Source organism: Chaetodon trifascialis, chromosome 10, assembly GCF_039877785.1.
Source record: "Chaetodon trifascialis isolate fChaTrf1 chromosome 10, fChaTrf1.hap1, whole genome shotgun sequence".
NCBI classification, from domain to species: Eukaryota; Metazoa; Chordata; class Actinopteri; order Chaetodontiformes; family Chaetodontidae; genus Chaetodon; species Chaetodon trifascialis.
The window spans coordinates 9,165,590-9,178,844 of NC_092065.1; the positions used below are offsets into that span (position 1 = coordinate 9,165,590).

At 43.4% G+C, this 13,255-nt stretch overlaps 1 protein-coding gene across 1 annotated transcript; it reads left to right on the top strand.

Moving 5' to 3' along the window:
- The first annotated feature begins 165 nt into the window (after positions 1 to 165).
- On the top strand, positions 166 to 5,447 carry LOC139338034 (tripartite motif-containing protein 14). The gene is made up of 7 exons (XM_070972928.1): positions 166 to 435; positions 1,367 to 2,334; positions 2,459 to 2,554; positions 3,202 to 3,450; positions 3,563 to 3,585; positions 4,064 to 4,218; positions 4,403 to 5,447. The coding sequence occupies exons 1-7, from the start codon at positions 186 to 188 to the stop codon at positions 4,945 to 4,947; spliced, it is 2,286 nt and encodes a 761-aa protein (XP_070829029.1). The 5' UTR covers positions 166 to 185; the 3' UTR covers positions 4,948 to 5,447.
- The last annotated feature ends 7,808 nt before the right edge of the window (positions 5,448 to 13,255 follow it).

A 13,255-nucleotide genomic window follows, 5' to 3' on the forward strand; every position in this document is an offset into this window, starting at 1 on the left:
AGGTATTGAGTATTTTTATACTGCGTTTATGTATTCATTTATTTTAGTGACGATAACTCATGCATCCATGGACTGTACCTTTAAGACATACACCGCGGGGGGGTCGGAGCGGCATTCAAACATTTTAGCTCCGCCTCTGCTGCTTGTTATCGCGGAAACAGAAACCAAACATCACCCAAAACAAAATGGGTGCATCGTTGGGCACACCGACGACGTGTCCTTTGTGCAACGAGCTGACAGGGGACCCCGTCACCCTGAAATGTAACCACCGGTTCTGCCAACGATGTATTGGAGACTTGTGGAGTGTTGTCCCGAACGGGCCGTACCATTGTCCGGAGTGGAGGTGTAAAACAGTGTACCGGACGCTGCCGTTCGATAGCAGTTTGATACGGCCGCCCACCAACAGTCGGCGGGATCCGCCTCGCAGCACCGCAGGTACTGTAAACTTTTGCTTTTAATTCATTATAAGGTGCCCGGTGAGTGGTTACAAGCTAACCAGGTGTCTTCTCATGTTCCCGGTACCGTGTTCTCGGCCGCAGGTGGATGAATACATGAAGGTGTAGCTAACCGGCAGTTAGGTAGCATCAGTGGCTTCCCTCTCACATGACACATGAACGTCACTTAAACTGTCCCCGGCTAACATCGCACTCACGTTAGAAAGCTGCTAATGCTAGCTAACGTTATTCTGTAGCTACTTTATTGTCAGTAATTCTGACAGTAATTTAAAAAGGAGGAGGTAGAATTAAATTAACATATTTAAATGGCTTTAAAAAACGTTAACGTTAGGACTTTTATAATGTAATAGCAGTGCTGTGCTGTTTGTTTACCGTGTCAAAGGTCTGATGCTTAATCTAACTGTCATTTTGAGGCCAGAGTTTGTTATTTCCGTAAGCAAACAGTCAGTTAGGGTAAAGGTCTGACCAGCTTATGGCATGCGTTCATTAGTACGTGTTCACGTGTTTTTCATGTGTTTTGCATGAGTCGTCGTTTTTTAGGACTTTTCCTCTCCACATTCTAACTTTTGTATTTTAGGGTCAGTATCTTGTTGATAATGGCCCTATTAAGTGTATCAGGTGTCAGCCATTGTTTTCACTGCCAGATATTCATTCACTCATGGCAGACTGCCAGCTCTGACAGCTTTTCAGAATGATCTTACAGGGCATCATAATAACTCACTTAAGTGTGAGCAACCCAGATAGTCAGTGCTTGAGTTGCATTAAGTGAAACTGCTCAGTGGCAGTAAAATTTGAGTGCACTTGTGCTGGGCAGAAGGCAGTTACAGGTGCTTTTGTGAAGTATTATTTAAAAGTGCTCAGTCAACTTCCCCCCTGACCAATTCTGTTTTGTTTGCACTCTGTTTTTAAAGGCACATCCAATAATATTGAACAAAACACATTTGACACTGTACTGAGGAGGCCCTCACTCACCAGCCGACTTCTGGGGAAGAGGAAGGCCAGCACACCCGCAGCAGAGCAACCTGACCCAAAGCGATCAACTGTGGAAGCTCCCCGTGAGCGGTCCAATGACTCCGAGACTCCTACCACTTCCTTGTCAGACTCTCTCTTAGATAAACCTGGGCAGTCGACTAGTGTGGAGACATCTGAGAAAGCAGTGCGCCCTGAATCTGCACATTGTGAGCGTGTTGATGGCATATCCTCCAATGACAACTCTGACAGCAAGGCAGTACCTGCAAGTGTTGTGCCACATGACATCTCAATCCAGCAGAACCAGCATGTATCAGAGGAAGTCATCTCATTAGATGAGTCTGACAGTTCCAATGAAGTAGATATATGTGATGTACCTCTTCCTGCAACCCCCAAGAAAGACACACAAGTGATAGGAATTCATGCATCGCCAAAGAAACCTGCCTCACCTGCCAACTCTTATTCCTCTCCTGGGGTTTCAACTCCAGGGAAAGATAAGTCTCCCATCTCCAAGTCTCCTCTGATATCCACCAAGCGTCCCGCCCCTGCTTCAGGATCTCGAAGTCATGTCGGCATCTTCCCCAGGTCGGAGAGCAAAAATGCCAGCCCTGTGCCCTGCCATTATTGCCCTAAAACTGGATATCAGTCTGCTGTAAAGACCTGTCTGGTGTGTGGAGCTTCCATGTGTGCAGAGCACCTACGTCCCCACCTGGAATCCCCTGTCTTCCAGAATCACACGCTGGTTCCTCCCATGGAGGACATTTCTACCTGGAGGTGCCAGGAGCACCAGGAGATAAACCGCATCTACTGCCGGCAATGTAGCATGTGTGTGTGCACGGTGTGTACTGTCATAGGCTCACACCGCAACCACGTCTGCATCAGCATCAGGGAGGCAGAGAGAGAGCTCAGGGTAAGTGGTGACCTTCCAGCACCACATATACTGTAGATACACAGTAGATATATGTAAATACAACCACAGCAATGACTAGTTTTGCTAATAATAATATTTTATCACGGTGCACATTCTTCCTCAGGGGAACCTAAAAGAAGAGATCAGGCAGCTGCAGGAGGCTGAAGAGCAAGTGAAGGACAAAGTGACTGAACTCACACAAAAGAAAGAGACTTTCAGAGTAAGAAAGTTATCTCTATAGGTGTCACTGAATCATGCATTTATTTATGTTATTTTCTTGGAATTACAAGATAAATTTATTTTTGTTACTCCAACTCAGTCTGAGGAGCATGTTTATAAGGATGCACCAACTAATCTACACATATTCAAGGGGAAAAGTTTCATAATGCAGCTGTTGTATAGAGATGACATTTTTGGTAGTAAGCAGTTATGAGCAGCTACACATGGATAACAAATTTCTACAAATGTGTGTACCACGCACACACTTTCATATCTTGGAAGACTTGACCTCCTTATATAAGTAATCCTCAGATTAGAGAAGAGTTAAATTTGTTTTAAGAATGCCCAGTAAGAGTTCATTTATCAACATTTATTTTTAATTTTATATTTTCTCATCTCCATGGTACACCTTGAATTAAATAGATGAAAATCAGATTAATTAAATGCATCAGTAGTGTTTTGCAATTTTAAAATTGTTTGTGTTTGCTATTTAAAGTCGGTGTGAAGTTCATGTTACTTGAGAAAACATAATCTGATCAGACTGTTTCAATAATCGGACATCAGAGTCCTCTAACTGCAATAAGAACAGCTTTTTAAGAATCGAGATCGTTGGGTAACATGACATTGATTTTCATTTTGTCTGTCCAGGTGATTTTAAGTGAGGCACGAGCAGGCGTGCAGCAGCAGTATGGAGCCATCAGGGAGGCCCTGGAGCAGGAGGAGCAATCAGCTCTTGCGTGTGTGACGAAGGAGGAGAGCAAAGTTCTGGGGGGACTAGAGGACAAACTCGGCCACCTCCGGAGCTCCCTGCAGTCCATCCAGCAAGGCCTCCACATCCTGGAGGGGCTGGCTGATGCCAAAGGAGACAAGTGCATTCAGGACCAGGCTTTCATAATGGTGTGTTGGATGTTAGGAGATAACCCTGATTGATGGTTGAATATAAGGTCTGCTGCTGGCTTACAGACACTAACACAAGGAAATGCTTTTTTTTTTCTTTCTCACATGACAGGAATACAGCAAGACTGCCCAACTGTAAGTGACTTCCTCTTGACTTCTGCCTCATTGTTGAAGAGTGGTAATTTGCTGAACATGTTGATAGATAGATTTGCTGCCAACAAATCTTCAGTAGACAGCATTTAAAGTCCTAAAGGGTCAGGTCACGATCATTTACCACCAGTGGTGTCGAGCCATATGGATAGTTTTGGTTTTATGTGTCAAAATTTTGAAACCTCTTTCTCAGCCTCTGTTCCCAGTACAGTGGATTGAGGAATTACATTGAAGAAGTAACAGCAGTGTGCCTTTAAAGAATCAGTGCCCCTGCAATGTCTATTAACAGATATGTGCATATGAATGTAGAATCTGTCGACAAGGGACAAGATTTTATCTATCTGCATGGTAGATACCACAATTTTTATGTGTAACTATGGACATGCACCTCCTGAAGAGGTCATCAAGGAAATAAGAAGTTTAATAGTCTGAAGTCTTTATGGTCTCTGCTCTTCCTCTCCAGGGCCAGTAACATTGAGAACTGTGTGGGCCAGTTCGAGGCTCCAGAGGAAGTGGATCGGACACGTCTTAAATGTCTGCAGAGGTGGACTGAAAAACGATTGGACACAGTTATCATCACTGTGCCCGGCCAAGACAGAGACCTCTACAGACTTCTCTGTGAGAAGAGTGCTTTTGTTGCTTCTTTTTTTTTTTTTTTTTTTTTAATAACAACTCACTTGATGAATAACAGCTAATTAAACCAAAGGACTAACTGCATCCTGTAGGCCCAAAGGACACATATTTAATCAGTCTTAATGTCCTCATGTAAATTCTTCTTTAATTCCCTTTCCTGCCTGTACAGATGGCACCCTCCCTCTCTTGGATGCAGATACAGCACATCCCAAGCTGCAGCTGTCTGATAACAACAGGAAGGTGGCCTACAGTGAAACCCAGCAGCCCTACACGGAGCACGAGGTTCGCTTCAGCTCCTTCCCACAGGTCCTGGCCTCTGGTGCCCTGGAGGGTGGTCGCTGGTACTGGGAAGTGAATGTATCTGTCGATGAGGGCCGCTGGAAGGTGGGGCTGTGTGAGGGTCAGATCGAGAGGAAAGGTCAAAAGGACAACTCTCGCCTGGGCTTCAACTCGTTCTCCTGGTGCCTGGCCTGTGACAGAAGGAAGGTGGAAGCTCTGCATAACAAGGTGGCAGTTCCTGTGGATGCAGGCGGGCTGCAGAGGGTGGGAGTGTACCTCGACTTTGAGGAGGGTATTTTATCATTCTTTAATGTGACACCAGGGGGCAGTCTAGCTTTAATGCATTCCTACAAGCACAGATTTACTGACCCTCTCTACCCAGCCTTGTCTGTGTCGAAAACACACCTGGCCATCTGTGATCTGTTCCAGTCGTAAACCATGCATTACTGGCATATCAGTCCTACTGAAAATTTACAGAATCCATGAAAACCATGTGCCTTTTTTATATGTTAAAACCACTTCATCAGCATCATTAAATAGCCTAATTTGTAAATTTCTCTCTGCTTCTTGCTACAGTGTACTATACTTTTGTAAAAAATCCTTAAATATGATTTCACACCACATGATAGTGGTGGAGTTGTACCATGCCAGAAATGCTCATCATTGTACATTGTACATTGTACATGTAGCATATGTTTGGTGTCAGGATTTTAACTTTTATATGTTTTTAATTTTCGATCGAACAAGTGACAAGTTTTTACATGGGAGGCACATTATCAGTGCAGATCAATAACAGGCTGATTTAGATCATATTTCCATTCTGAATGTCATTAAAAATGTTGCAGATGTTCTTTATATCTCATCTTCAATGTATCTTTGATCCTGTGGTGAGCCATTGTCTTTTTACAGTAATAAAAAGCCAGAGTTTAAAAAGCAAAGTAAAACCTGAATTGCGTCTTGCCTTCATAGTTCCTGCTTGTGTTTAAATGGAAACACAGGTGTGTGAGTGGGTGGCGTGTTTCCCCTCAACAGGTGATAGTGTGCTAACTTTGAACTCTCACTGCCCCCGCAGCATGTGAGCTTTACCCATAACAAACACAGCCTTTGGCACAAACTCCTCACAGCATCACAGATCGCTCTTAAGTTCCCCTCCTCCTTGCAAACTCTGAGGCTCATTCACTCTGACCGGGGGTCTGTGGTTGACGTCATTGAGAGGGATCAAAGTGGTGTTTTACATAAACTCGGTGGAGCCCCTGCATGCCGGTGGTTCAGGGACAGCTGGCCGTGGATCAAGAATGATCCAAGCTTGTTGGCTACCTGAGTAGCTTAAAATCCTTCAGACTGACAGTAATAAATGCAGTTTAAGTACTTCTGAAAAGGACTGACTCAAAGTCTTAATTGAGCGTGTACAGGAGAGCTCGGGAACAGCTTTGTAAAGAGCAAGGTCTTACCAAGATGTGTGTCTTTTTCTTTTAAGAACTAATTTCTCAAAAATGTCTGCTTCTTCTGACAGACTTTCGTTTGGCATAATTTCAGTCATTTGAGAAGCTCGAATCCACACAGGTGCACCAGTCAACCATAGCAACAATTTCACACTTGCAGCCACACGAAGGAAGGGTAGTCAGAAATCCTCTGTGGGGTTTCTTTCTTTCTTCCTCAGCTGGCACATGAAGGCAGGATACAAGACATTTCTGAGAGGGAGAGAGGAGGAGGGGCTGTAACAGTCAGGATAATTAAATTCTCATCTCCCTGTCCATCCAGGGGTCTCTCTCTCAATCTCAGCCAGGCTCTTGAAAGCTTTTCCAGGCTTCTTACCATTAAATTAAATGAGCTTAGCGCTTATACCATGTTGGCAGGGACCAACGTGTCACATAGTTAGAAGGAATAAAGTGTACGTGATGAAGTATTGAGAGCTCCAGACAGCTACAGTACATTTGCTACTAATGGGGCGTAACTAAATAAAGGGCTAGGGTCTTCATTAGTGATCCCATGAGTCCCACATATCCCAAAGTATCTACTTGTCAAAATGTCCTTGCATAATGAGATAGTCCTTTCTGCTCGTGGCTGCTGTGGTGAAATGCACTCAGGTATTTGTGTCCCAGAGGCATATGTATAGAACCAAATCCCTAAATGACCGTGTCACTGGTGTGGCAGTGTACAGTGATAAATTACTCAAGAGGATACAGCCTGGTCTTGTTGCTGAAAAGCCTTTGAATTACGATGACAGTAAGCTTCTGGGGAAATTCTGGGTTGATTTGGAGTAATATATTGTTCCTTTCCACTGAGGCAAACAGGCATCAGGTGCAGATTAGGAGCAGAAAGCCAGGCAATAGAGGGTGCGCTTTGCTTTAAAATCAATATTTAATTAAAGGGAAATCTAAATTCATTGAACTATTGAAACTAGTCTTCCATTAATCTCATTTGTTTATGCAGGAAATGCCTTTCTTCTCCAGTCAGTGGAGTAGTGCAGCGAGCAGGTCAAAGTGGTCTCATAAGCAAAGCTTTCCTCATCAGCACTCTCCTTTAGATTGCATGCTTTTGTCTCCCGCCATTGTTGTCAGGATGGAAAGTGGAATAGCATGAAATTGCAGAGGTCAGAGATTTTCTTCCAGATGGTGGGCAGCAAGCTTTCCACTTAGACCGTCTTCTCCATGCCACCAAATGTCGCTCTTGTCGTCTTTGACCTTGTGTTAGATTGCTCAGAGGTTAAGCAATTTCTTGTTCACTTTGAGATTGTGATATATTGCACCATTGGGTGTCGGCCCCTGAACGCGAAAGCCTCTTTTTGGGTCTTTTGTGGAAGTAATAATGACTGCAGCACAGATTGCTGTTCCTCCTGGGCTGACAGCAGCAGCCAATTCAATTTGCATTCTTCCATTTGAAATTCTGCCCCGAATCAGCCGTCCCCTCCTGGGTAAAGTTCAGTCAAACCCACTGATTTGAGCGACACAAAGTCCACTCAGTGTGTACAGTGTGACAAGTCCAACAAGATTTTCAGTTTTCCTGACAGCCCCAGTTTGTGTCTGTCTTGTATTAGCTTTACATTTCAGTTATGGAGCATCCGATATTCTGGAAAATAATAAAAAATAATAAAATTCTGGTTGATGTCATGTTGTTTCCGGCTGCTGTTTGTGTGAATTAGGAAACCCCAGATGGTTCTAGGACGCTTCATGGATTTTAGAAATACCTTCAGAACAGAGTCACATGTACTTGAATGTCCTTCTGGGTTTTCCAAACATTGCTGGGTCTGTGTCCTTTTTGAAAACCTGATGCTTACTTAGCTTTGTGTGGCGCGATTGCCTTTACGTATATAGAAAACCACTGATTACAGCCTACAGATATATAATTTTCCAGTAAGACGGCGTTACCTTAATTTCTCAAGCAACACCAAGAGCGTACATTATACATCAAGCATTTACTTCCATTTACTGACTTTCAGCTGCTCCTGCATCACACAAGCTGTTGAACGGAGTCTGGGACTTGAGTTATGGAGTAATTGGATGTATGCTAATTTGGGTTTGTGCTCATTAGGAGGCTCTTACTCATTAACGGTATGACAGCATCTTGCTCCAGAGAGGGCACAAATCAGCTCGCAGTCCACTTTACCAGCTTGTCAACAGGCAGCAGAGAGGCGACTGCTCATGCATGCCGCTGTCTTCTTTGGGATATACAGCTGTTTCCAGTCTATTTCAAAAACTGTTTATTGATATTTATCTGCTTAAGCTAACACAATATTTGTGCAGATGTCCTCAGCTCCGTCTTTATTGTATCCATTCAAAAGTAATGCTCGTTATTTTTCCTTTTGTATTATCAACAAATCCTTTAGAAAACAGTGCTGATTTTCACATTGTGTAGCCAAAGCTTGATCAAGTTCATGCCTACAGTATGTGCAAAAACTGTTGTCCAGAAATAATTAAAAGCACTTTAAAGAGCCATCATGTTTTTGGGCGACATGGTCCTTCAGTAAAGACCTGAGATTTTACCATTCAAACATGTAGTTGAAGAGTCATTGATAAATAAAAAGACATATTTGGTGAAATATCACTGGCTGCCAAACATCTGATTCTGTGTTAAATGATTTGATTTGAATGGTTTTTTTAAAACAAAGAGTTTCATTTGGTTTGGCTGCAGCTGTGCCCTCCATTAATGCTGGTCGGTGGCTATATGTGAAACTCTTTGTCACCTGAGAACAACCAGAGAAAGACGAGAGCAGATCTCTCATCTGTGAGCCTGTGAACTACTTTCAGGGGAAACACGTCTGTTTAACGATGCCGTATGTTCTGTGAAACACCACAACAGTCACACAAGTGCACTGCCTGTGCAAGTATGACCAGGGGTTGGCACTATGTCTACACACCACCGTCCCTCCTGTAGCCATGGCAACGGTTGGTGAGCTCAGGTGAGCCGGATGCCTCACGTGTCTGACTCAGTCACCTGCCAGGCTTGGCACGGTGCATGGAAATCTGAGACAGAAGATGTGATGGGCCTATTGTTGAGTGACAAGCCTTTTCTCCTCCTTCGCCTTTCCCCAGGCAAATCAATTTACTGCCCCACAGAAAACGCCTCCTGACTTACCCGAAGCAAGTCCATCTCTGCAACTGCCAGCGCGGAATTGACGAAATCCAATTTGACGAAAACCAAATCTCACGTCCGTCTGTGCTGCTGTTGAGTCCTGTGTGATTACACTTGATTGTTTGCAGTTTTTCTAAATGCGTGAAAAGGAATGAAAGCACGCTGCCACGCACACAGTGTATTTTACTTGAATAGCATACAATTATACCTCATATGCATTCATGTGTAATCATCTGTCCCTGACTGTCATTTAGTAGCTTTGCCCTTCAACGCTTATAACATGTCATCACATTAATATTAGGACAAAACAGCAGCAGCATCTATTTCTAACATTCTCTATTGTCAGCTGTATGGTGCCTGTCTTTCTCTGCCTCCTCCATCCCACGTACTGTACCCCCACCCCCCTCTTCTTTCTGCCATCGGTCAGAATATCTGCAGTGTCTTTAGCTTCAATTATTTATTTGTCTGGCCTGCTGCTCTTTTCACTTGGCCCCTCAGCAGAAAGGTCAGAGCAGGGTCAGCAGCAGGCAGAGCCTCAGGAAGTGGCTGGGATTCAGTATCTTGGTCAAGGACATGTTAGCAGAGGGGGTTTTTGCTCTCATGACAGAGATTTACATTAAACGCAGAAGCAAAGAAAAATAATAATATTACAACCAACTTAGCAAAGCTAATTTTTCATCATCAGTGGATCAAGTGTTGAGTCTCTTTTTCGATACAATGCAGTCAGTTTGTTAAAACACATCTCTTTATGTTTATGGATAATCCTAATTTATTTCAAAATCAATCTAATTCATCATAAGACTAACATATATATGACATATACGTACATATTTATTCGTTTTTTATGTGAAGCAACAGACTGTAGCACTGAGCCCAAGCCAAATGTCCCCTCGGGGACAATAAAGTTGACTCTGAGGACATACATCCTTTAACTTAATTATGCGCTGTTCTCAAAAGATTCCAGATTTAAAACAGAGGATTCAACAAAAATGTCTTGAAATCCAACATGAAGCTTCTTCAGCTCTCCTTGACAAAAATACCATCTTGATTTCTATGTAGTTATTTTAAGGGACGAGATCAGATCTATGTCACATGACTGATCAATGAACTGTATGTAAGGAAACCAGACAAGCTGCCCTGATAAAGGACGTCGATGTGGCTGAAAAGGTTTGGTGAATAAAGCAGAGAGTGCAGCCTCTGGTAGAAAGCAGTGGGTGGAAACACCAGCTTCCGATGTGAACGCTTTCATTTTTAAAAAACCAATGCTAGAAGAAAGGTTAATGCCAAGGGAGATTTAATAGCAAAAGTGTTACACCTCAATACTACTCGGACGATGGTTTTCAAGCTTCAAAGTTTTCAAACGAAGAGCTGGATCTGCAGCTGGAGACATAGATGTCTATCAGTGCAGTAACATGGTCTAGTTTTTCTGTCCCTCTGTGGCTGCCGTGACTAGTATTTGCAAAAGATAGCTGACTTTCTTTGGATGCCCAGTGTGTAGGACTTATCCCATGAGGACAATTCAGATACACTTAATTGAGTTGCCAGTCAGTAAAGAGTCTGTCAGATTTTCTTAAGTTCCTAAACTATTTAGCTCCCTTGTGTCCCTTGTGCCCTTTGCAGGATTTCATGAAATGATATGTGCAGAGATGAACTGAACCGGCACTTTGGCTCTGATCATCCTGTAACTTCGTTTCCAGACAGACACAGTTGGGGCTCTGATCTCTCAGCTTTCACCTCTGATGCGGTGTCTTGTTCTGGCCGGAGTTTGCAGGTTGCTCATCGCACACACAATCAGCAGAGAGATGGAGCTTTCTTGTTTTTAGTCTTTTAACTGCACTGCATTGCGGTGATGGCTGATTGTTTTGTCTCTTTCCACAGTGCTTCAGTGGAGCTCAGAGCACATTTTCACAGTCTGAAAGTTCATTATTTCTGTCAAAGCTGTGGACTCCTGTGACCCTCTTCAGATATAACTTCTCACTCACACACACACACACACACACACACACACACACACACACACACACACACACACACACACAGACTTCTCAAATCATGGAGGGACAGTGTATTTAAAGGAATAGTTTGGCATTTTTGGGAAATATGCTTATTCCCTTTCTTGCTGAAAGTTAGATGAGAAAATCTCTGCTCTCATATCTGAATATGAAGCTATAGCTAGTACCTGTTAGCTTATCTTAGCTTAGCATAAAGACTGAAAATGGGGAAACAGCTAACCTGGCTCTGTCTAAAGTTAACAAAATCCACCTCCCAGCACCTCTAGGGGCCAGATTAGACAGATTGCCACAGAAAAAAGACTTTCATTTTTATGCAAATTGTACCCACTGGGCCAGAGGCTGCAAATTCTTCCTCCAAAGTCAAACGTCAGTTTGGGATCAGTTACCTTATTTCTCAACAATAATTAACTCAATAAATGTGTGCTGTTGCAGAACTGCAGCTTTTGCAGCTCATTAAAAAAGAAGAAGAAGAAGAAGAAGAAGAAGAAGAAGAAGAAGAAGAAGAAGAAGAAGAAATAAATGTGAACAAGTTAATTTTTTAGGACTTCATTCAAAATTTTAAATTATGCGCTCTGAATGTCACCATGAGTTTGTTTTCATGTGTGAACAGAATTTGGAGCAAGTTTTTGTGAAGTGCAAACTTTCACAACACTGGTCATCAGTGAGCTTTAGGGGTGCTCACTGATGGCTTTTGTTACCGTCGGGCAGAGCCAGGACAGCTAGGCTATTCCTCCCTTGTTTCCAGCCTTCATGCTAAGCTAACTGACCGATGAAAGTGACATTGATCTTCTCACCTAATTCTCATCAAGTGAGCAAATGACAATACGTGACAGTGCAGCAGGATGAAAGATGACCATTGAAGTCAAAAGGCATAAATAATAATGGGCGAACATGAAGCTACCAGTTAATAGAAGTAAAGCTATCTCCCATGAGAATCAACATGGCAGCAGTTCCAGAGGAGAGGAGTGACTAAGGCTGCAGATACTGCTTTCCACACTCAAGCATGTGCAGTCAATCACAGCATTTATTTTGCATTTGGTCTAATGATATTTCAGAGTGCCATGGGGAAACACATGCAGAGTTATAATCCACGTAGCAGGATCAGTGCACCACCCTGCCTCACTGTGTTGATTACTTTGTTTCTGGTGATATATAGTACAGTATAATTGAAACAATCAAGGCAATTAAGGTTCATTTATCACGCAACGTCTTTAATGGTGAGTCTGGGTGATTACTTGCTATATTTCTCCTCCACCTACACCATCAAAATGTCAGCCAGGAGCGCTCCTGACCTCGAGCAGATGCACAGGCATTGAACTATTGTGAAGCAGAAAACGTCTGGCATTTCCACGCACGGCAGCTTTGTGACCGGGAGCTGAAATGACCAGGCCATAAATTCTGCCCAGTGCAATCAGGCCTTTTTGGTGCAAACGTATTGCACTCTTATTGTAATCATCCAACATTTTCATTTCCCCTTCCTTCCTCCTGGGCGTACTTTCAGCTCTCTGGTATGTTTTTCTATCACTGGTGGAGACGGAGGCTTCACAGCTTTCGAGGTAATTGGTATGTTACTGTTTGAGCTGTGGATGGAAATATTCGATATGAATCACGATGTTATTGCTGTTTTTATGAACACTAATAATATCAGTGCACATATTGCAGTCTGGGCATCTTCAGTCCAGGTGTCTGAGAAGCTACAAATCATTGTTGTAGGGGGTGTTTTCATTGTCTTTGTAATGAGCAGGTAGTTATTTGTGCCAGTGGTTATTTCTGTGTGAGAAAAACCCTGAAATATGATCTGTCCCTAAATCCCCCTGATGATGCACGCCCATCCGTGGCAAGGTGGGACAGTGGCAAAACTGTCGCCTCACAGCGAGAAGGTCCCGGGCTCGATTCCGGCCTGGGACGCTGAAGGCGTGTCCTCCACCATGCTTTTGGTGCCTGCTGCCCTTCAAGGAAAGGGGCCTTTCTGTGTGGAGTTTGCATGTTCTCCCTGTGTTCACCTGAGGTGTCCTCCATAAAAAAGAAAACCCCTCCAAAAACATGCATGAAGATCACCACCTGATCAATGGTGACGAAGAGGGAACTGGGTCCCCGGGCACCGGTCGGCTCCTGCGGTTCCACGGAGGAAGGACTTACCAGGATGGGTTAAACACAGA

Bases quoted from the DNA above. Each gene is read 5' to 3' on its own strand.
- LOC139338034 (XM_070972928.1), top strand. From the start codon at position 186: ATGGGTGCATCGTTGGGCACACCGACGACGTGTCCTTTGTGCAACGAG. The intron at 2,555-3,201 runs GTAAGAAAGTTA...TTGTCTGTCCAG, and splicing joins AAAAGAAAGAGACTTTCAGA to GTGATTTTAAGTGAGGCACG. The intron at 4,219-4,402 runs GTGAGAAGAGTG...CTGCCTGTACAG, and splicing joins AGACCTCTACAGACTTCTCT to ATGGCACCCTCCCTCTCTTG.